We start from the raw sequence: 22,116 nt of genomic DNA, 5'->3' as shown, positions 1-22,116 counted from the left end.
CTATTAGAGGTAGACGACCAAGGAACAGTGGTACTGCTGGAGTCAACAGACGTGGGACCAAGGATTCAACAATTCGATCTGAAGCTAGAGATCCTGTTAGAGCTTATGCGATCTATGCATGTAAGGAGGCCTCAGCTCCTGATGTTATTGTTGGTACCTTTTCTATCTTTGATGTTATAATGTATGCATTAATTGACCCTAAATCGACATATTCGTATATATGCACTACGTTAGTAACTGAAAAGAATTTAGCAGTTGAGTCAACTAAGTATGTCGTTAAAGTAACGAATCCTTTAGGTTAGAGTGTCATAGTTGATTTGGTTTGAAAATAGTGTCCATTGAAAATTCAAGGTTATGACTTTTTTACTAATTTGATGTTATTGCCATTTAATGAAGTTGACATTATCCTAGGAATGGATTGGTTGACTATTCATGATGTTGTAGTGAATTATCAACATAAGCCAATTGATTTGAAATGTCAGAATAGTGAATTGATTTATGTTGAATCTGCTAAGTTTGATTGTACTTCGAGTATAATTTCAGTGATTTCTGCACAGAAATTTATCTGAAAAGGCTGTGATGCATTTTTAGCTTATTTCTTAGACTCCAAGTATCTGAATTGAAATTTGATCAGGTACCAACCGTTTGTGAGTCTACAAATGTTTTTCTTGAAGAATTCTTAGGTTCACCACCAGAGTGAGAGGTTAAGTTTGCTATTGAAGTAATGCTAGGGACTGCTTTGATCTCGATTGCTTCATACAGAATGGCTCTAACCCAATTAAAAGAACTAAAAGCTCAGTTACAAGAATTAATTAACAAAAGTTTTGTTCGACCGAGTATATCACCTTGCGGTGCACCTATTTTTTTGTGAAAAAGAAAGATGAGTCGATGAGATTGTGCATAGATTATAGACAATTGAACAAAGTCACAGTAAAGAATAAATATTTGTTGCATCGTATTGATGATTTATTCGATCAGTTGAAAGGCACTATAGTATTTTCAAAGATTAATCTCAGACCTGGTTACTATTAGTTTTGAGTTAAAGATGTCGATGTACTGAAAATAATATTCAGAACCCGTTACGGACACTATGAGTTTCTATTCATGCCATTCAGATTGACGAATGCCCCCAACAACATTTATGGATTTGATGAATTAGTTTTTTAGCCTCACCTCGACAAGTTCATTGTTGTTTTTATTTATGACATTCTAATTTACTCTAGAAATGAAATTGAGCATACCCAGATCTGAAGATCGTATTACAAACCTTCGTGAAAAATAAATTTACGCTAAGTTCGAGAAATATGAGTTTTGGTTTAAAGAAGTCAAATTTCTTGGTCATGTGGTTTCAGCTGAAGGGAAACAAGTTGATTTGAGTAAAATTTTTGCTATTTTGAACTGGAAGCCTCTGTGAAACGTTTCTGAGATACGTAGTTTCCTAGGATTAGCTGGATATTATTGACAGTTAGTTAAGAACTTTGGATAATAACTTTACCTATGATGAAACTGTTACAGAAAGAAGTTATTTTTATGCGATCTAATAAATGTTAGCAAAGTTTTGATCAGTTGAAAGGTATGTTAATAGAGGCACCAATGTTGACACAACTTGAATCTGGGAAAGAAATTGTTTTCTATATTGATGCTTCCTTGAACATTTTGGGATGTGTTTTGATGCAAGAAGGAAAGGTGATTGCATATGCTTCTCGACAGCTTAAAATTCACGAAAAGAATTACCCGACACATGACCTTGTGTTAGTTGTGGTTGTATTTACATTAAAATTTTGGAGACACTATTTGTACATGAGAAATGTCATGTTTATACTGATCATAAAAGTCTGAAATTATTGGTGGCTCCAAAGGAGTTAAATTTGCATCAATAGAGGTGGGTTGAGTTACTAAAAGACTATGATCTGGTGATAAACTATCATACAAGTAAAACAAATGTTGTTGCTGATGCTTTGAGTTAGAAATCCCTTTTTGCTCTTCAATTAGTGAATGCTCAGCTTAAGTTGGACTGTGATGGTTCTATTTTAGTCGAGTTGAAGACTAAGCCTTAATTTTTTAAAGAAAATTAGGGAATTTCAATTTGATGATCTGAATTTATTGGCTAAACGGAAAATGGTTAAAAATGGTTGAAAATGGTCAAATAGCCATTTATAGTATTGGTTCAGATGACAATTTATATTTTGGTAATCAATTCTGTGTACTTGATGATACGCAATTGAAACAAAACATTTTAAATGAATTTCACAACAGTGTTTATTCATTACACCCGAGAAGTAAGAAAATATATTGTGATTTGAAGCAGATGTACTGGTGGCTGGGAATGAAACGCAAAATTTTCGAGTTTGTATCTAAATGCCTTATGTGTCAACAGGTCAAAGCTAAGCATCAGGTTCCATCCCAGTTGTTGTAGCCTATTATGATTCCAAAGTGAAAATATGATGGACTTTGTATCTGAGTTACTGTTAACGCTAAGGAAGGAAGACACAATCTGGGTTATAGTTGACTGATTAACAAATTCTGCACATTTTATACCAGTACATACAGATTACTTGCTTGATAAATTGGCAGAATTGTATGTTTCGTAAATAGTCAGATTACACGGTGTTCTGTTTTTAATTATTTTGGATCTTGACTCGAAGTTTACTTCCAGCTTTTGGGGTAAGTTATAGAAGGCTTTGGGTACCAAACTAAAATTTATTATAGCTTTTCATTCACAAACAGATGGTCAGTCAGAGTTGATAATTTAGGTGTTCGAAGATATGCTTCGATGTTTCATTTTTGGATTTGAGGGTAGTTGGGAAAAGTTTATTCCGTTAGTAGAGTTTGCTTATAACAACAGTTATCACTCGAGCATTAAAATGGCACCATACGAAGCTTTGTATGGGCGGAAATGCAGAATTCTATTGTATTGGACTGAGTTAAGTGACAGAAAGATTTCTAGTACAAATTTAATCTGTGAGATAGAAGATAAAGTCAGAATTATTCAGGATTTTTTGAAAGTTGCTTTAAACCGTTAGAAATTGTATGCTGATTTAAAAGGGAAAGATATTGAGTTTTAGGTTGGCGAGAAAGTATTCATGAATGTTTCACCTTGGAAGAAGGTTCTTTGTTGTGGTCAGAAAAGAAAACTCAGTCCAATAGCTTACAAGAATAGGTCCAATAGCTTACCATTTGGATTTATCGGTAGAACTTGAAAAGATTCACAATATTTTTCATATATCGATGCTGAGATGGTATAGATTTGATCCCTCTCATGTGATTTCATCCATTGATGTAAAGTTATAGCTTGATATGTCGTATAGTGAGGATCCGATTAAAATTTTGGCCTAAGAAATCAAAGAATTGAGAAATAAATGTATAACTTTAGTAAAAGTTCTCTAGAAATAACATGGAGTTGTGGAAGCTACTTGGAAATCGGAAGAAGTTATGAAATTCCAATACTCGAACCTTTTATCTTGTAAGATTTTCGAGGACGAAAATTCCTTTAGAGGGGAGAGTTGTAACAACCCTTTTTTAATGTTATAGGAAATGGTGGTTTTGGGACCACAATTTCGACTAGTGAGTCAATAATTATTATTTATTTAGACTAATTCACTAGAAAAGGCCCGTTTCCCAAAAAAAATTACGGTGTGAGCAATGTGGTTTTTGAGAGGTGATCCAAGCCAGCTTTGTGTTATTCTATAGGTGTTCTTTATTTATTTACGTTTTGGGGAAAAGGCAATGTGATAGGCTTGTTTATGGACATGTTATTTTCTAGACATTTTGCTGGTTATTGCTTTTGTTTATAAAGTTTAAGAGTTATGGTTATGCATAGGTTATAAACATTGATGATGGCATGGTGTTTTAAGCTCAAACACTTTTTGACATTTTGAATTATTGAATTTAGCCGTTGGTTAATTATTTTTCTAAGTATTTGATGCATGATGTTTAAAAACTAAACGAAAATGGATTATTTGTTTATGTATACTGCATTTTTGAGGTCTGGAGTAGGGGTATCGATACTTATGTTGTAAAATTGATACCTCTATGTTTTGAAATGTGTAGAAAGTCAGATTAGAGATTTGGTATCGATACCTTTACTCGAGTATTCATACTTAGGGTCAAAATATCGATATTTCATGATAGACACCGATAATTTTTGAGAATTTAGGATTTTGGTTGAGACACAAAATACAAGTTTGGTATTGTTTTTCCAAGTGGTATCAATACCACCTAGGGAAAATATCGATACCGAAGTGCCAGTATCGATACTTAAGGAAACGTTTTGGAAATTTTGTTAAATGGACCTTACGTATGTTTAAGTATTATTATACGACTATTTGATGTATTGTTAGCAAGTAACATTGATAAGTAACAAATATTATTGATTTAAAACCTATACGGATGATAATATGAAAGATGTTTCTCTTAGAATGAACTTACACTTATGTATATGACATGAGACGATGGTGTGGCATCCCGTATTCGGGCTTGGCGACTAGGCCAAGTATGGAGCGTTACAATTTGTGAGTATGGAGAGGTGAGTTTTCTGGGGTGTTCTCGGTAAGGTGTGGGTACAAACTGTTGTTAGATACTACTATTGAATCTACTGCTATTGAATTACAGAACGATATGAAACACTTTTACAAAAAAATTGCGGAACCTTAATCTACCAGCTAAAAAAAAAATTACAATATGGAAAATCTCATGGAATTTCCTACCTACCCTAGTAAACGTACATTACAGAAGGCTCAGATCGAGTACAACATGTCTAAGATATGGTAATGGAGCGGAGACTATCATACATGTATTCAAAGAATGTCTTGTATCAGCAGGAGTTTGGAATTGGAATGTATTAATAGCTTGGGTATTATCTACACCTAATATGGAAAACTGGGAATGGCTCACCTGGGTGTTTAGGGGTGCATCGAGTAACCATTTTCGTATGTTTTACTATGTGCTTTGGGTAATCTGATCGAAAGGAACAAAAAAAGAAATTCATGAGGGTAAAAATAGTACTGCAAGGGGAATATCAAAGTTAATTACTAGATATATTCAAAAAGTGATGCAATAGGAGATTGAAATCTCACCAAATAGTGGATTGTTTCTGAATGGAGGCCCCTAGAGAATCAAACCATTCAGATAAACTTTGATGCGGCTTATAGTTCTCAACACTTTTGATTAGCCTCGGGACTGGTTGTAAGAAATGATAGTGGAGAGGTCTTGGTTTCAAGATTGATTTTAGAAAAGGAGATAGTCTCTCTATTCACTGCAGAGGCTTGTGCATGTTCTCAAGCAAAAAGATTGGGGATAAGCATGGGAGTGGATTCAGTTGAAATTGAAGGCGACGCGTTAACAATAAAAAAAATGTTAATCTAATACTCTAGACAAGTAGGAGATAGGAGCTTACATCAAATATATACAACAGTACAAGAGTAGTTTTGTAATGACCCAAATTTTTAGGTTATCGGAAAAGTGAGTTTTTGGGTCTTCCATTTTGAAAATTAAATTCGTAAATATTTATTAGAAATATTTACAAAGTTAAGTGAGAGGTTCATTAGATTTTAATTAAGTAAATTTAGCTTAATCAAGGCTAATTTAGTGAAAGGACTAGATTGAATATAGTGTAAAAGTTTAATTATAAACTATAGAAAATTCAAAGGACTAAATTAGCAAATAAGCCTTAGGAGACAAGTGTTTGGTATGTATGAATACATTTGTATTATTTTAATTGGTACAAATGTATGTATAAATAAGTATTTACTTATTAAATAATAAATAATAATTATAATAATTTAATAATATAATAATATATATGTTATAATAAAGTAATTAAATAAAAGAAATAAAAGAAAAGAAAGAAATAGAAAGAGGATAGAAGGCACGAAATAGCGGGGAAAGGAAAGGAAAGAAAAAGAAAAGGAGAAATTAGGGTTCTAAGGTTTAAAGCTTGATTGGTAAGTCAATTTGATCCATTTTCTTGCAATTTTGGTGTCTATGGAATCCTAGGAAGAAATACTTTTTGGATTATGTTGAAATTTAGAAAGTTATTAAATTTTTAGATGTTGATTAAGTTGAATAAATGGAAGAATTAAGTGTTAATTTGATGGAAATTCAAGTTAGAAGTGGGAGAAGGATTAAATTGTAAAAGAAAATATAGGTCTTGTAATAATAGGGATTGAATTGAGAAGATGATATAATTAATGTTTTATGCTGTAAATTTAAGAGTTAGAATAGTTTAAAATGATAATTGAATGAAAATATAGGATTTATTTTGAAGAAAAAGAATGGTTATGGTGGAAAGACTAAATTGGAATTTAAGTAAAAGATACATGGAAATACAAGAGTGTGTTATTAAATAATATATATTGATAATTTTAAATGTTAAATTTTATGTGGCTAACGTAGCACCGGAAACGTCATCGAAAAAGGGAAAGGAGAAACTGAACGAGGATATCGAGTAAACTTGAGAATTTCGGTTTGTATTTCTATAAACTATGCTTAATGTTTTAATACAATGTAAATGATATTTTTAATAGTTAGAATGTATAATGAATGATATGATAGAAAATGTTACTGTTTCTATATTATAATGATATGATTTGAATACCCTATTAGCAGTGTTGGGCTAGTCGGATATAATTGGCATGCCATAGGATTGGAAGTGTTCAGGGATATTCTGACTGTGTGTCGATGAGACACTATATGTGTCGACTACTGTGACTATTTTGGATTCGTTTCAAAGAGGTACTTTGTACGGACTATGATTTATTCTTATTCTTTTTCCCTACGGTGTATTCGGTTTAGTAGAAGAAACACTGTACATTATCCCCGGAGTGTGGGTTAGATCCGTGTATCCGTTCAGGTCTGAGTCATTTTAATAGGGGTAAATAAAAGTACTGAAGACTGTCTGTTATTGTTTATGCGACTGAGACTGAAATACGATGTTGAAAGATATTAAATGATATGTAAAAGATATAAATTGAATGTAAGAGATGAAACTATTAAGAATTATGAAAGTAAAAAGTTTAAGTTACAATGTATATACATAGCTTATTATTTGTTTGAGTATTAGTTTATAGAAATACCACTGAGTGTATACTCAACGTACGGTATGTTTCCGTGCATAGGACTAGGTACGAAAGGAAACTAAGGACTCAGCATCCAAGCCAATTTCGAACTCAAAGTGGTGAAGTACCTTTCTTTTGGTATAATGGCATGTATCTAGGCTGAATATGATTTTATTTTGTAATTGAAAGAAATGAGTACGAAAGATGTTGAAACATGGTATGAAATATGTATATTTTGGAAGTTAAACTTACATGAGTTTGACTAGTATGATAACTTAGTATAATTTCGATATGAACTGAGGTATTGATGTGAAAGAATGAATTTTTGCTAAGTTTGAATGGCATAATGAATGATATTTGATTTAAGAACTATTAGTAAATGTTTGGGCATGAAATAGATGTGTTTAACATGTGAAAATAGCTTAAAAATGGTCAAAAATTGTGTTTTCACACGGCCAAGTCACATGGGCGTGTGCCCAGGCCATGTGAATAAGTCAGAATCTGCCCATGGCCTGGCCCCACGGGCATGTCCCAAGCCACACGAGCATGTCCCAGGCCATATGGGTGTGTGTCCCTATCTTCGAAGAAAAATTTCCAAAGTTGCCAGTTTAGTCCCGAATCACTTCTAAAACATATATTGGGCCCCGTAGGCCCATATTGGGGACTTTATGATGAAGTTTGATGAATATTGATCTGGAATGTAAAATTTATAACTCGGTTTTGTATAAATGTTAGTGTATAAGTCCGGTAATACCTCGTAGCCCTATTCCGGTGAAGGCTTGGGGTTAGGGGTGTTACAAGTTTTCAGAGCATTCGATTCAAATATATTTCACAATGGGCGAACCAAATAGCTCACGAAATTGTAACAGAAAGCCTAAAGAGGGAGGAAAAGATTTACCTAGAAAGTTCGATGCCTTCCTATGTTGTAGAATCGCTGAGATCTAGAAGGCAAAGGGAACAGGAGCCTGAGTAAGAGGCTTTGGGGACCTTTGGAACAATGGACAGGATGCTAGATGGGGTATCTAGGAAGCATCAATGAGATCTCTAAGGAACTGTAACCAATAACAAGGAAAATGATTTTTTGAAATAGCTCATTATTTTGACTAGACATAGTTTAGTTTCCAATTGTTTTTGTCGTTTCATTTTTTCTTCTATGTAGGCCTCATTTTGCTAGGCTTATTTTTGTTTTGGACTTGTCCACCATTTTTTGGGCTTTCTTTGTTTTAGGTTTGTTTTTTATATTTAATAAAGTCTAGTTTGTTTATTAAAAAAGTATTATTTGTGTTCTATTAATTCAACTAGGATTCTCTTATCTCTTATTATAAAAAATGATCTTGTAGAGCTATTTTCAATATTATTATTTTTTAGAAAATAGTAAGAAATTATTTTCTAAGTGTAAATTATATTTTCTGGGAATAACAATTTTTTCCGTTTCTATTGAAAGGGAATTAGTTTCCCACTAAAAGTAATAAATCATTATGATTCTCTTATTGATTTGTGATTATTCAAACCAACACTTGAAGCGATTCATGGTACAAGGATAGCGGAGAAGGTCTTTCGGTTGAAAGCCAAGAACGTCTGGGACCCATCTTACCCAAAGTACAAGTACTTTTCTAGAAAAGTTTATTGCTATAAATATCACAAATCAACTCAGTTTTCAAAATTTTAGTTTTTCACTACGACGAAAAGCCATTTTTAAACTGGATTTTTCCAACACTTGTTTCAACTTAATTGATTAAACCACCTTATTGTAGTACCAATTAAGCTATCTTGAAAACATTGAACTAACAACTTATTATTATCCGCATGTTTAGTCATTTTCCTACAAAGTATAATAATATGAGGATAAGAATAACTTATTCCATCAAACTTTTCAATTTAGGCACCTCGAATTTAGGTGAGATGACAAGATTCAGTACTAGACTAAGCTTTTTAGTATGAATTCTATTAAAGGTCTGCACACCCTCAATCACTTGTATTATCTCCACCAACTAATTACCCTTTAATACTCTCTAACCGTTACTATATCCACTCTCAGACCCTCAATTAAACTTCCCATAATGGCTTAGTTTAAGAAATTTGATCCAAATCAAATTTTTAGGCACCGATGAAAATCGGGTCTTTACATCACTTGTCTATAAGTTTCCAATTTCAATCACTAACTTGAATTGTTACATTTAAAGGATAAGGTATATCATTTACAAATAATGTCTTTTACAAAGTCTAATATAGAAACCTCTCCTCTTGTCTTTTATAAAGGCTAAAATAAAACCTTTGATCTCCTTAAGGTTTTTCTATCCAAAAACCTTAATTACTCTACTTAATTCAAAAGAAGTTATGCAAACAAATAAAAACCTCTAATAAGTTTGTGTTTGCAAAGTTTAAGCTCTCAAAGACATAATAAAAATCTTGTACAAAGACATTCGTCTCCACTTCACTAAATATGTATAAAAAGATACTAAAAGAAATGAAAATTGAAGATATTGTAAAATCCTTGTATTCTTGCTTGGATGGCTATCTCTTTCTTCTTAAAGTATTGTTAGGATGTGTTTATACACAAAAAAAATTGATTTAAATATATTTGGAGTTGTTGGAAGTCAAATATAGCCATTGGAAAACTTAAAATTGTGTTTGGAGAAAAAAATACTAGCGAATGGACTAGAGGATCCATCCTATGTCCCTTCAGAAACTTCATTTAAATAATATCATGATTGATCTTTTAGATCTTTAGATATTGATCTTTATGTTCGAAGTATATAAACAAAAGTTTAAAACACTTTGAAATAGATTTTAATCAACATTAGAAACATATCAAATTATTTTAAGAAAAAGCTTTTGAGATTTTAAAGGTTTGAAAATAATTTGTGAGCTTTTCAATAATATTTTTGCGCAAAATAACTTAGGACAATAGGTAATTTCTTTCTTAGGTGTTCTTATATATCAAAAGCTTACCAAATTAAAGATAAAAATATGATTCAATTTAAGGGAAGCTTTTTGTCAATATTATTATTAAATCAAAAGAGTACTACATGTTATAAGATTAAAAGTAGAGATTAAATTCAAATGTGGAAGGAGCATAGGGACTCAAAGCATAATTAGTTCAATTTTTTAACTAGAATGGTTAATATATAATTTGACCTCTAAACTTGTCTATTTGTATCTAGTTAGTCCCTAAATTTTTTTTTTGGATGTTGTTGGTTCTTGAACTTTTATTCCGTCAACCAGGTTGGTCCCTTCGTGCTAATACTATTAGTTTGTGTTAATGTGACATTTCTAGCCAATCCAATGGCGCCACATAACAAACATAAATTAAAAAATAAATATATAAATCATTTTTTCCAGGTGGTATTTTAAGTAGCTATCACATGGCGCCATCAAATTGGTTAAAACTATCACGTTAGCACAAATTAGCACAAATTAACAATATTAGTGTGGAGGGAAAATTAGCTACTATTGTACTGATGGACATACTATTTTTTTACTAATACAATACTAGTATATTTTGATGTACCGTTTTGGATTTATTGATATTTAAATGGAAAGATATTTGTATATAAAGAGTATTTACAAATGTAGCGTAAATTTAAAATATAAAATATTTATCAATTAAATCCAAAATAGACTAGGGATATATATATATATATATATATTTGTTTATGTTACTTTGTTTTATTAAATTTTACTTTTACATTTTCTTTAGCCATAAACAATACTTTTTTATCATTTCTTTTCTTTTCTTTTTTATACAAGAGATACATTTATTATAAGGGTTGCAATGTCATTTAATATAATGTATGGCACGTAACTAGGAATTTCCTCCATCCATTTCAAACTCTATTTGCAATTAAATCCAAACATAGTTGCAATTAAACCATGAGCTGCACAGCTACCTTTCTTCCTCAACATGTACAAACCAAAAAGGTTGAAATTGAAAGAAAAAATACCTGCAATCTTCAATAATTGGATCAATTTTTGACCAAACTTCAGACTTGTCCCTAGTTTCTCAATTATGACCAAACAATCACCCTCAACTGCAAACGACCTAAGTTTGAGGCAAATTTCAAAACAGACAAGCAAGCACTTCAAAGCCTAGTTAACTTTAAACTTTTCAAGTCATTAACACTACGTTTGGTTCACTGTAATAAAATAGAATTGTAATCAGTAATTCAATTGTTTAGTTGAATGGAATGTGATAGAAGTGTAATAGTATTCTTGTGTTTGGTTGAATGGAATGATGCTTTAATAGCATAAGGAAAAAAACTGAAATGACTAGAGTACCTTTAACAAAATTTTGTTTAAGTAGACGATTATTGTTATTGTTATTAAATTTTAGGGTAAATTACACCAACAGTCACTCAACTTTGGGGTAGTTGACAAAACAGTAACCTAGGTTTCATTTCAATCACTCAACTTTGGAAAAGTGATAAAATAGTCCTTTTTTCCGTTTTTTGTCACAGACATCACGACAAAGTGACATGGTAGATGACGGCATCATTGGTGTCAAAAAACCCTCCAACTAGCCGGTTACCACCAATTTAATAGCTCTACTAGCACCAATTTGGGGTTAGAGAAAAAGAAAAAGAAGAGAAAGAAGAAGAAGAAGAAGAGGAAGATGCCTGAAGTGATTCCAGTATGCTATTTGGAAACCCAGCCAAATTAAACACGTCTTGGTCTAATGACAACCCAGGTAGGAGGTTTTTTGGGTGTAAAAAATTTAGTAGTGGGTTTTGAAAACCATATTGGTTTTTCACCTGGTTTGATCCACCATTGACGCCCCGTTCACAAATTGTGTTTTTGGGTCTTCTAAAAAAAGTGAGGCCATTGGAGGATACAAGGAGGAGGGAGAGATAAATATGGTTTTTGGTGCTTTGTGTTGTTATTTTTTAAACCCTAAACCAGCTTATGTTGTTATTGTTAGCACTAAAAACCAGCTTATGTTTTGTAATATTGTTGTTGGTATACTGTTGCTTATGTTGTTATACATGGTTGTTGGTATATTGTTGCTTATGTTGTTATACATGGCTGCTGGTATATTGTTGCTTATGTTGTTATACATGGCTGCTGGTATACATGGCTAACCGGCTTATGTTGTTGCTTACAAACTTGAAAGACTTGAAATGGGATAATATGTAGTCATTGCTTACAAATTGTTTTGTAATATTTGACTTCATTTCAAAGTTGATAGACTTGAAAGAATGTTTAATCTTCATTTCATTTGTATGTCTCAATGTTTATATATTAGAAAAGATAACACAGATGAAAAAAAAAATAGAAACATTTGTATTTCTTAATTCTCACACATTTGTTTTCTCAATACTCATATGTTAGAAGAGATAACACAAATTCAATGGATCAATGCTCATATATTAAGGCCAAAACGTCAAACTGTTTACAAAAGGAAGGACGGGTAAATTATTGCCAAATTTTCCTACAACTCAACACAATTGAACAAATGTGAATTGTAGGCAAATTTACATAAAAATTCAGTGACTATATGCCTAAGTTTATCAACAATAGCAATCATAGAAAAAATTACAAAAATTAATTTGCCTAAGTTAATAAATCAGTAGCAGGCAAATTTACACTATTTCAAAAAGTTAACAAAATAAGGTTTGTTCACAATGTCATCATCGGTCTATCATAGATGACTCTTGAGTAGGAGATATCCATCTAAAGGTGATTGGTTTCCTCTTAAATGGGAGCTTTTCTCTTGAGGTAGCATCTTTTTGGTGAGTTGGGGCAGTTTGTAACTGAGTTGGGATAGCCTATTGAGTTGGGATACTCTCTTACTGATTTGGGGTAGCTTGTTACTGAGTTGGGGCAACCACTTGGTTGTGAACACCAACTTTATGTCTTTTGACCTACAGGAACAAGTGAAATCTGTCAAAAAAATTCATAAATAGAAGTCATATAACTTAACTTAAGGGAAATGACTTACTGGAATGTTTTGGCCAACTTCCTATTTGCAACTCCTCTTATTGTGGCCTATCCTTTTGCATTTACTACACCTCATGTCCAACCCTCTCTTGCTCAACCTTTATGTTGTTTATGGTTCATCAAGTTCTTTCCTTCTCACCTTAGTAGGTCTGCTAGGTGTCCTTCTCAGTACAGAAGGCAGTATTGGCAACATGTTTGAAAAAGAGACCCATTGTTTAAGACCCCTTATTAGCCTTATAAAGTTGGAGTAAATTTGAAGCCGAGTTTGCTTGGTGTACCAAGTTTGTACATAGGTTTCTGGGAACTCATCTTTTAGATGAATGATAGCCAGTGCATGCATGCAAAGGATGCTAGTGATATCCTAATTCTTGCAGGAGCATGAATTCTCAACTAGGTCCACCACATGCTGGCTTTCTGGACCACATTCAACCTGATACCTGTCCCCCTACCAGCATGTGATAGAACACACCTAAAAAACAGTCACCATGCTTGGTTAAAAAACACTAAAACAATATTGTGAGTAGCCCCACCAACAACCATGCATAATAAAAAATAGTCAACAGCATGTGACCATCCCCACGAACAATCACTGTATGCATATTAAAAAAATAGTCATACATACATGTACCTAAAAAACAGTCACTGCATGCATAGTAAATAGTCATACACACCAACAATCACACATACACACACACACACACACACACACACACACACACACACACACACACACACACACACACACACACACACACACACACACACACACACACACATCTAAAAAATAGTCACTGCATGTATATTAAAAACAGCATATGATCATCTCCACCAACAATTATACACAGACAAATTAAAAAACAATGCATGCATATTAAAAAACATTCACTAAAACAACATGTGACCGGTAACATAAAGTTAAAATAAATGTATTAGAAATATTAAAAAAGGTAACTTTACCTCAATGAATCCTTGATATTGACATCTAGCTTTTTCCTGATCTTTGGACACAATATTCCTTTCCATTTTTCAGCTTCTTCTTTCTTCTTGACAATAAGCAACATAATTTTGTTCCTTACTGTTTCCATCATGGTTAGAATAAGGTTTCCTTTTGCTTCCAGTATCATTTACCAGTAAACAATATAAAGGATTAATGAACAACTAATTATTAGTAAAAAAACATAAAACATAGGGGTTTACCTTATTAAAGGATTCAAAAAGATTATTCACCAACATGTCAGAATGGCTCCTAATTGAGAAGTGAGACCTTGACTAGTGAGTAGGGTTCTTTTCCTTCAACTAATCATAAACATGTTGATTGTTTTTCTTAAGTTCATCCATTGTATCCTCAAAACCCCTTATAGTACTTGCTTTAGCAACTTTCCAAGCAAATCTTTCAATTTATTTGTTCGGAAACCAGCCTTCTTGAAATTATCATGTAGGTGTCTAACACAGTGTCTTGTTTCTTCATTAGAAAACAACATGCATATTGCTTTTAAAAGTCCCTGCAATTAGAAAAATACAATTTAATTCTTTGACAAACCCTAAACCCTAAATAGAAACAACATAAAAAATAAATAAATGGAGTTTTACCTTTTGTTTGTCAGACATGAAAAATATCTGGTATGGGCTCACAATTTCCAAGTCTATTATGAGCACCTCCAAGAACCAAAGCCATGGTGTTTGGTTTTCACTTTCGACAGCAGCATATGCAATAGGATAGATGCCATTATTTGCATCTATCCCAATAGTTGCAAGTAAGTAGCCACCATAGTAGCCCTTCAAGAAACATCCATCTAAACCTACTATCCTCCTAGAACCAGCCCTATAGCCATCTTTGCATGCTTGGAGATAGACATACATCCTTTCAAACAACCTATTATCTAGATAATAGATTGTTGTTTATCCCTCATTTTGGGTCCCAATCTCCAACAAATACTCATAAATCTTCTCATATTAAGTCTTATGAGCTCCTTCAATTAATTTTAATGCCCTAAGTTTACCCCTCCTACATTTAGTTAGTGAGACTATGCAACATAAATCTCTTTTGGCATCTTGTTGTAATGATTTTAAAGAATAATCAAGATCAGCAATGGATTTTTCTATATAATATTCACCTATCCAAACTGAGGTTACATTATTATTTTTATATACTTTAAAATAAGTATGGTTAGGGTTTGAACTCCTAATTTTCCAAGTCTGGTTAGTAGGGTCATTAGGGTTTAGTTTAGAGGTCCATATGAACCAAGAACATTTTTTACTACAGACTGTCTTTAACCTTTTTAGATCATTTTTGGGAAACTTAATAAAATAACTATTCAACCTACCATACTGCTTGGCAGCTTCTTTTAGACTATCTTTAGACTTAAATAACATTCCAACCTTAAGTTCGGATTACTCATGTCATTCTCTAGGTCAGATTCATGTGCACTATCTAACCTTCCAGAATCATCACTATCACACAGTTCATCTACTTCTATACCATCCATGTTTAAACCATCTAAATTAACTCTTATCCTATTAGACACATCACTTTCAAATGCATCACTGCCAGACACTTCACTGCCAGACATTTCTTTTCCATTCTCATTAAAATTGTCATCGATTAAACTTGCCAAACAAATCACTCATCAATAAAAGCAGATAACATAGGCCAACACTTTAACCATTTCTGTCAGACAATAACCAATACAAAAATAATTTAATACAAACACAACCATTTCTGTCACGCACATGGCAGACAACAACCAATACAAAAATAATTTAATACAAGCACAACAATTTTTGTCATGCACATGACAGATAATAACCAAACACTTTAACCCTACACCTAGGCAATAACAGACAATAACCAGTACAATATAGAAGGTAAATAACAAATTTGATATTGCCATATACAATATAGCAGCTAGGATACAAACAATGGCAGATACAAACAATAAACATCAGTTTGATAATACCATTCATACAATGGCAGATACAAACAATAAACATCAGTTTGATACAAACAATAAACATCATGCGCATGGCATACCATACACATTATATGTCATTCGCTTTAATAACCAAATCCTCATTTATCATGCACATTAATAACAAATAAAACCCTAAATCGAAATCAAAATCAAAATCAAAATCAAAATCAAATTTGAAATCAAAATAACCCTAAATCCAAAAAATAAAAAAAATAAATGTAGAAACTTACCCGTTAGAGTAGATGTAACAACATTGGCAGCTTCTCTTCTATTGACAATTATCGCTGAGAATAAAAAACACTGATAGGTTTCTGGTTTCGTCTTCTTTTCTCCCAAAACGAAAAAGATTAATCATTTTTAACCCTAAACCCTATTAATCGATTATCGAGTCGATTTCTAACCTTAAACCAACCTTCTTAATCAATTCCCGAATCAGTTTCAAACCTAAACCAACCCAAATCACAATCAATTTTTCCCAAATTGGTTTCCTTTCTTTTTTTTTCACAAATCCCCTTAATCAGAACCAGCTTCTAATTTTTTACCCTAAACTAACATAACCCTTCAATTTTTTCCTTAAAGCCGCTCCAAACCAAGACCTATAAGATGCTTCACCAACGTGACAAGTTAACTTGCCACATCAGCAGTCCCGTTAGCACACTATCTAAAACTATTAATCAATGACTATTTTGTCACTTTTTTATAACGTTAGTGACTGTTTTGTCACTTTTCGAAAGTTGAGTGATTGAAATGAAACTTAGGTGACTGTTTTGTCAATTAACCCAAAGTTGAGTGACTGTTGGTGTAATTTACCCTAAATTTTAATAGGATTATTATTAAAAATAACTTAATAATAAATAATAAATAATTTAATCATATTTTAATATAATTATTATTTAATAAAAATAATATATAATTTAATCATATTTTAATATAATTATTATTATATTAAATTATATTAAAATGTTTATAATATTTTATTTTAAATTATATTTTGAAATTAAATATTCTATATTAAATTATATAAAATATTTCAAATATTTTATTTTTATATTTTCTAAGCCCAAGTTTTAAAGGACTAATTTGGAAACCAAAGAATAACTATTACGGGAAGACAAGTAATAGGGAAGTAATGGTCATTCTATTGAATGAGTATTACGTTGAACCAAACAAAAATAATTTATCATTCAATGAATAAAAGGGGAATGTTATCTCATTCTCTCCAACCAAACATGGTGTAAGTTTTTATACCGGTGATACACAGCATTTTGAATGATATTAGCGAAACATAGCGAAAAATGTTGTACAAGTGAAACAAGCTGGAATTTGAGTTGAAACAAAAAGCATGCAAAAGGATTCCGTTTTTTGGCTAGATCGGAGTGTACTGGCTGTACCAGAACAGTATTAACTATTTCGGTGGAGGGACAAACCTGGTTGACAAAATACAAATTCTGGAAACAATTAGGTTCAAAAAATATTTAGAAACCAACAAATACAAATGGACAAGGGGCTAAATTACATATTATCTCTTATTTAAAAAAAAAAGAAAGTCAAAATTTGACTTGAAGCCCATTATCGGTCAGGCCCAATATGCCAGCTCATAACATAAAGCAAAGGCCTAAACGGCAAAACCAAACAGCATATCTCTCCCCCGTTGTCGCCTCCCAACTTTCTAATTATATATTTATTTACTTTCCTCGCGTTTCTTTGGGTTTCAGAGGGAAAAAAATGGAGAAAGAGGAGAAAACCAATATCAATATCGATGAAACCCTAACTGAAACAAAGAAAGATGAATGTCTTGAACAACATCAACAACGAAAAGGTGAAGCGGAAGGGGAAAGGGAAGCAACCAATGATCTTCCTTCTGAGGAATTCTTCGACGAGTTCCAATGTTGCATTTGCCTGTCAGTTTTTTTTTTATTCCTAATTACCCCTGTTTTAGTTATTTGTCTATATATATGTTATTACATGATCTTTTGGGCAATTTGTTTCGAGTTTGTCATCAGAAGTATATGTGATGTGATCGGGAAGGTAAATTAATCCGAGTATAATCTTATCCCAAGGATTTTATTTTATTTTTTAATTTTTTAAAAATCTTATTAAATTGTAGTTTTTAGAAATTTAGGAATTTTAAATGCAATTTTTAGGGATATAGATAGATGCTACTTCGAATTTCCGTTAGGCATACAAGATTTAGCTGGGAGGCGATTCGGTAGATTGATATTATAGAATTGTTTATACGTAATAATTTTAGATAGGAACAATATATTGTTAGACTTATATAAAGGTTTGAGAAAGCAAGCTTAGGTAAAGCTTGCATAGCATCTTAGTGGATATTTGATGACTGTAATTTGACCTTACCTCAGATTATTGATTTAAGTAATGAATTCTTTTAGTGGCTAGAAGAAAGCATACTTGTTACGAAACTTCCAAATTTTGAATTAATATGTGGGTATCATTAATTTCTATCGCAACTCCTACTTGTTTACTTCGTTGCTGTGTTCTTCCATTTATTGTCATAACAGCATATAATTCATTCTTTTCATTATGCTTTTAATTCTTTTCTTCTGGGAATTTATTAGTGAAAAAGAATCATATATCAATCAATGAGCAGAAGTGAAGTGTTTGGTCACCGATCTTATATGGTGTACAGCATCTTGCAATTTGGGTGTACTTTTTAGTTTATCGAAGCTCTTTGTTTGAAGGTGATTTCCTTCTGTTTTTCAGGGAACTACTTTACAAGCCTGTTGTATTAGGTAAGCAAGCAATATGCTTAACTAAGTTTTGATGTGTGATTTTACCTGTAAGCTGCCTTTACATTCCATATTCGCAGCCTGTGGGCATATGTCATGCTTTTGGTGTGTCTACAATGCAATGAATCATGTTCATGAGTCCCATTGCCCCATTTGTCGGTGCCCATACAATCATTTCCCAAGTGTCTGTCAGATGCTGCATTTTTTGCTCCTGAAGCTGTATCCTGTAGCTTATAATAGAAGGGAAAGACAAGTGAGAGGTATCTTTATTCTTTCTCCTCTTCTTTAAATGCTAAAATATTTGTTAATAAATTATATGTTTTGGCTGGAAAAATTGCTTTTATCATTTTTTGGTGAATTGACTAAATCATCTTAAAGCTTTAGTGAACTTTTAAATATTTCCTGCTTGTAGAGAAGTGATTATTGTGATACGGACATCTCTTCTACCTAGTAGCCAGAAAACAAATATTGAAATGATGAAGTTCAACATTGCTCCTAAATGCTGCAGATACTTGTACACTGTGATGATGTGAATTACCAACTAGTTGCATAGTACTAACTCGCTCCTGTAAAATCAGATTTATTATGATAAATTAGTATGAAACAGTCTGTGTGGAAATTCTTACTGATGCATGGAAGATAAAACTTTTGACCAAAGTCCTTTTTGGTCATTTGAAAGACTAAAATTTGCTTCTTGTCAGGTGGAGAAACTTTTTTTCCATAGACTCCCCTCCCACCTGTCCCCACCTCTTCAAGAGTTGGAAAATGATTTATTTGTTGTTTCCTTGTTCAGAAGAAGAGAAGAGAGCTGGCCACTTCTCACTTCAGTTTGATCAAAATTTAGTTGAACCAAATCTTTGTGAGAATTCAGATATTCTGAGGAATAACAACACCTGTGCTCATCTCCAAATGGACGGGCATTCAGAAAGTTTTTCAAATATTTTAGAATCATCATCATTCAGAGATTCACCTAAAACAACTATGGAGGATGAAAATGGCATAACGAGTAATTCAGAGAGTCTTGAAGTTGATGCAATTGCTTTGAACCAAGGAAAGACTTCGCTAAGCAATGATTCTGAACGTAGAGATGAAAAGGTGGTTTCTGTTGCTGATTTACTCTGTGCTGCATGCAATAGGTTGCTCTTTCGACCAGTTGTTCTCAATTGTGGCCATGGTAGTTTATAATTCTTTCCATTTGTGTCAAAAGGATTAGAGGATATTATTGTTTACCACATGCTTTTCTCTCTTCTTTGGTGCAGTATATTGTGAAACTTGTTTTGTTATTCCAAAGGATGAAATGCTCAGGTGTCAAGTTTGTGAAAGCTTGCAACCAAATGGGTTTCCGGGTGTTTGTTTGATTCTACACCATTTCTTGGCAAAGCAGTTTCCTGAGGAATATTCAGAAAGACTCAAAGAACCCAATTGTTAGTATCCTGCTCTCAGAATTATATATGATGTTTATATCATTTATGTTCAACGTCATTCATCATTAGGGTGCTTTGATCATTGTACCATTCTTTCCTGCCTTACAAAAAGATTTAATTTGAACCATAAAAAGAACATATGGTTCATATTAAATCTTTTGGTAAGGCAGGAAAGAATGGTGCATTTCCCCACGTTCATATGCATGTCTTAGTGAGAGCATCATCAATCTTTCTGGTCAATCCATGGTGCATTTCCCCAAAACTGCAACTAAGCATATTATGCCATGCAAAGCATCTAGGCTACAGGGAAGGGAAAATGGTTCTTAACACCTTTAGACTGTAGCTGCTTGTGTTGTTCTTGACTGTCTCTGTTTCTGAAATCCACATGCATGTGCACACACGTACAAAAAGTTCTTTAATAGTTTATTTTTCTTGGTAAAATGAAATCTAGAGTTTGTCCCTTTTTTTCTTGCATTCTTAACCTGACAAGGTGTAAGTATATACTTTTTTATTGTCAATTATGCGCCACAAAGGGTTAAACTTTATAGACTTTTTGACTTCTTTATTTTGCTTTTCTGTTTTTAGTTTAACTCATTTCTGCTATTTGAGCTTAGGTTCAACACAAGCTCAACGAATGCAAACCAGCTGACATCAGTATCTAGTGATGTATACTCATCAAGATTTTTCGGTTTGAGCTTAGGTACACAAGCTCCACGACATGCAAACCAGCTGACATCAATATCTAGTGATGTATACTCATCATGGTTTTTCGGCAATGGGCCAAAAGTTCATGTTGCAGTGGGCTGTGATTATTGTGGGGTAAGTTGAGTTAAAATTCAGTGATTTCCAATGAATTAGCTTAACAGGTTTCCAGAACAAGAAACCTTAATTAAGACATAATATTCCTTTTTGTTGATTTCATTAGTAATGTGAAAAGAGCAACTCTGTTATTATAATGGGTTTTCTTTTTTCTCATATATTCCTTTTTGGTGCCACCCTAAAGCAGATATAGTTTGGTATATCATGTTTGCAATTACAAGCTCTATGGTTGTTTATTTGCTATGGTTATAAAACACCTTTTATCAATGCTATATCATACGTTTTTGTTTCAGATGTCACCAATAATTGGGGAGAGATACAAATGCAAAGACTGTGTGGAGAAAATAGGTTTTGACCTATGTGAATCATGCTACAAATCTCCGGCCACAATCCCAGGCCGATTTAATCAGCAGCATAAACCAGATCATCAATTTAAAATTGTACAGCCGTTAAGCATACGGGACCTTATGCTAAGACTGAACTCTGAACAATCTGATGATGATGATGATGGTGGCTTAGATGCTTCGGAACATATGGATGGTGCTTCTCATACTCCTGGTATGCAAGCGGATGAAAGCAATGGTGTTTCTCAAGAGCCTGAAGATATTTCGCCTTTGATATTTTCAGTTGATGTCTCCTTGGATCACGAGGATAACTCTGAGGATCCAAGTGATAATATTTCATCAGGTTTGACTTAAAACTGTAGACAATTGTGAAGTTTTTCAATCTATATTTCACAATCGTAATAAGTTATTGTTAAACTTTTGTACCTTAAATGCCTTCTTTTGAGATAAAGGATACCGGAATCCTACAACCCCGTCTAGGGCTAAGAAAAAAAATGGGGAAAACTAATCAATTCGAACTTCAATGTTCTATTTGGAATTGGTTTTCAGTACCATTTGAATTGAATAGAATCTTATTCTTTATTTAATTTCTATTTTTTATTTTTAAATATAAAAATAACTATTTTATTTTGAATTATTAAATATCTTATTTCTTAAAATTTTTAAAATATAAACTGATTAATCGGTTTGGTTTTTCTTTAAAATAATATTCGGTTTGGCTTATTAAAAAAATCATAATATTGCATATTAATTGTTTTGTTTTTTAAAAATAAAGCATTATTTAATTATACAAAATATTAAAAAATTATATTTTA

At 32.5% G+C, this 22,116-nt stretch overlaps 1 protein-coding gene across 1 annotated transcript; it reads left to right on the top strand.

Moving 5' to 3' along the window:
- Nucleotides 1–17,596: 17,596 nt before the first annotated feature.
- LOC108465104 (E3 ubiquitin-protein ligase PRT1-like) lies at nt 17,597–21,888 on the top strand. Its single transcript, XM_017765416.2, has 7 exons — nt 17,597–17,865; nt 18,689–18,717; nt 18,795–18,974; nt 19,508–19,888; nt 19,974–20,138; nt 20,839–20,957; nt 21,251–21,888. The coding sequence occupies exons 1-7, from the start codon at nt 17,690–17,692 to the stop codon at nt 21,653–21,655; spliced, it is 1,455 nt and encodes a 484-aa protein (XP_017620905.1). The 5' UTR covers nt 17,597–17,689; the 3' UTR covers nt 21,656–21,888.
- The last annotated feature ends 228 nt before the right edge of the window (nt 21,889–22,116 follow it).

This window comes from Gossypium arboreum, chromosome 3, assembly GCF_025698485.1.
Source record: "Gossypium arboreum isolate Shixiya-1 chromosome 3, ASM2569848v2, whole genome shotgun sequence".
Lineage (NCBI taxonomy): Eukaryota > Viridiplantae > Streptophyta > Magnoliopsida > Malvales > Malvaceae > Gossypium > Gossypium arboreum.
The sequence above is the reverse complement of the archived record's forward strand: the minus strand, read 5'-3'. Positions and strand labels throughout refer to the sequence as shown.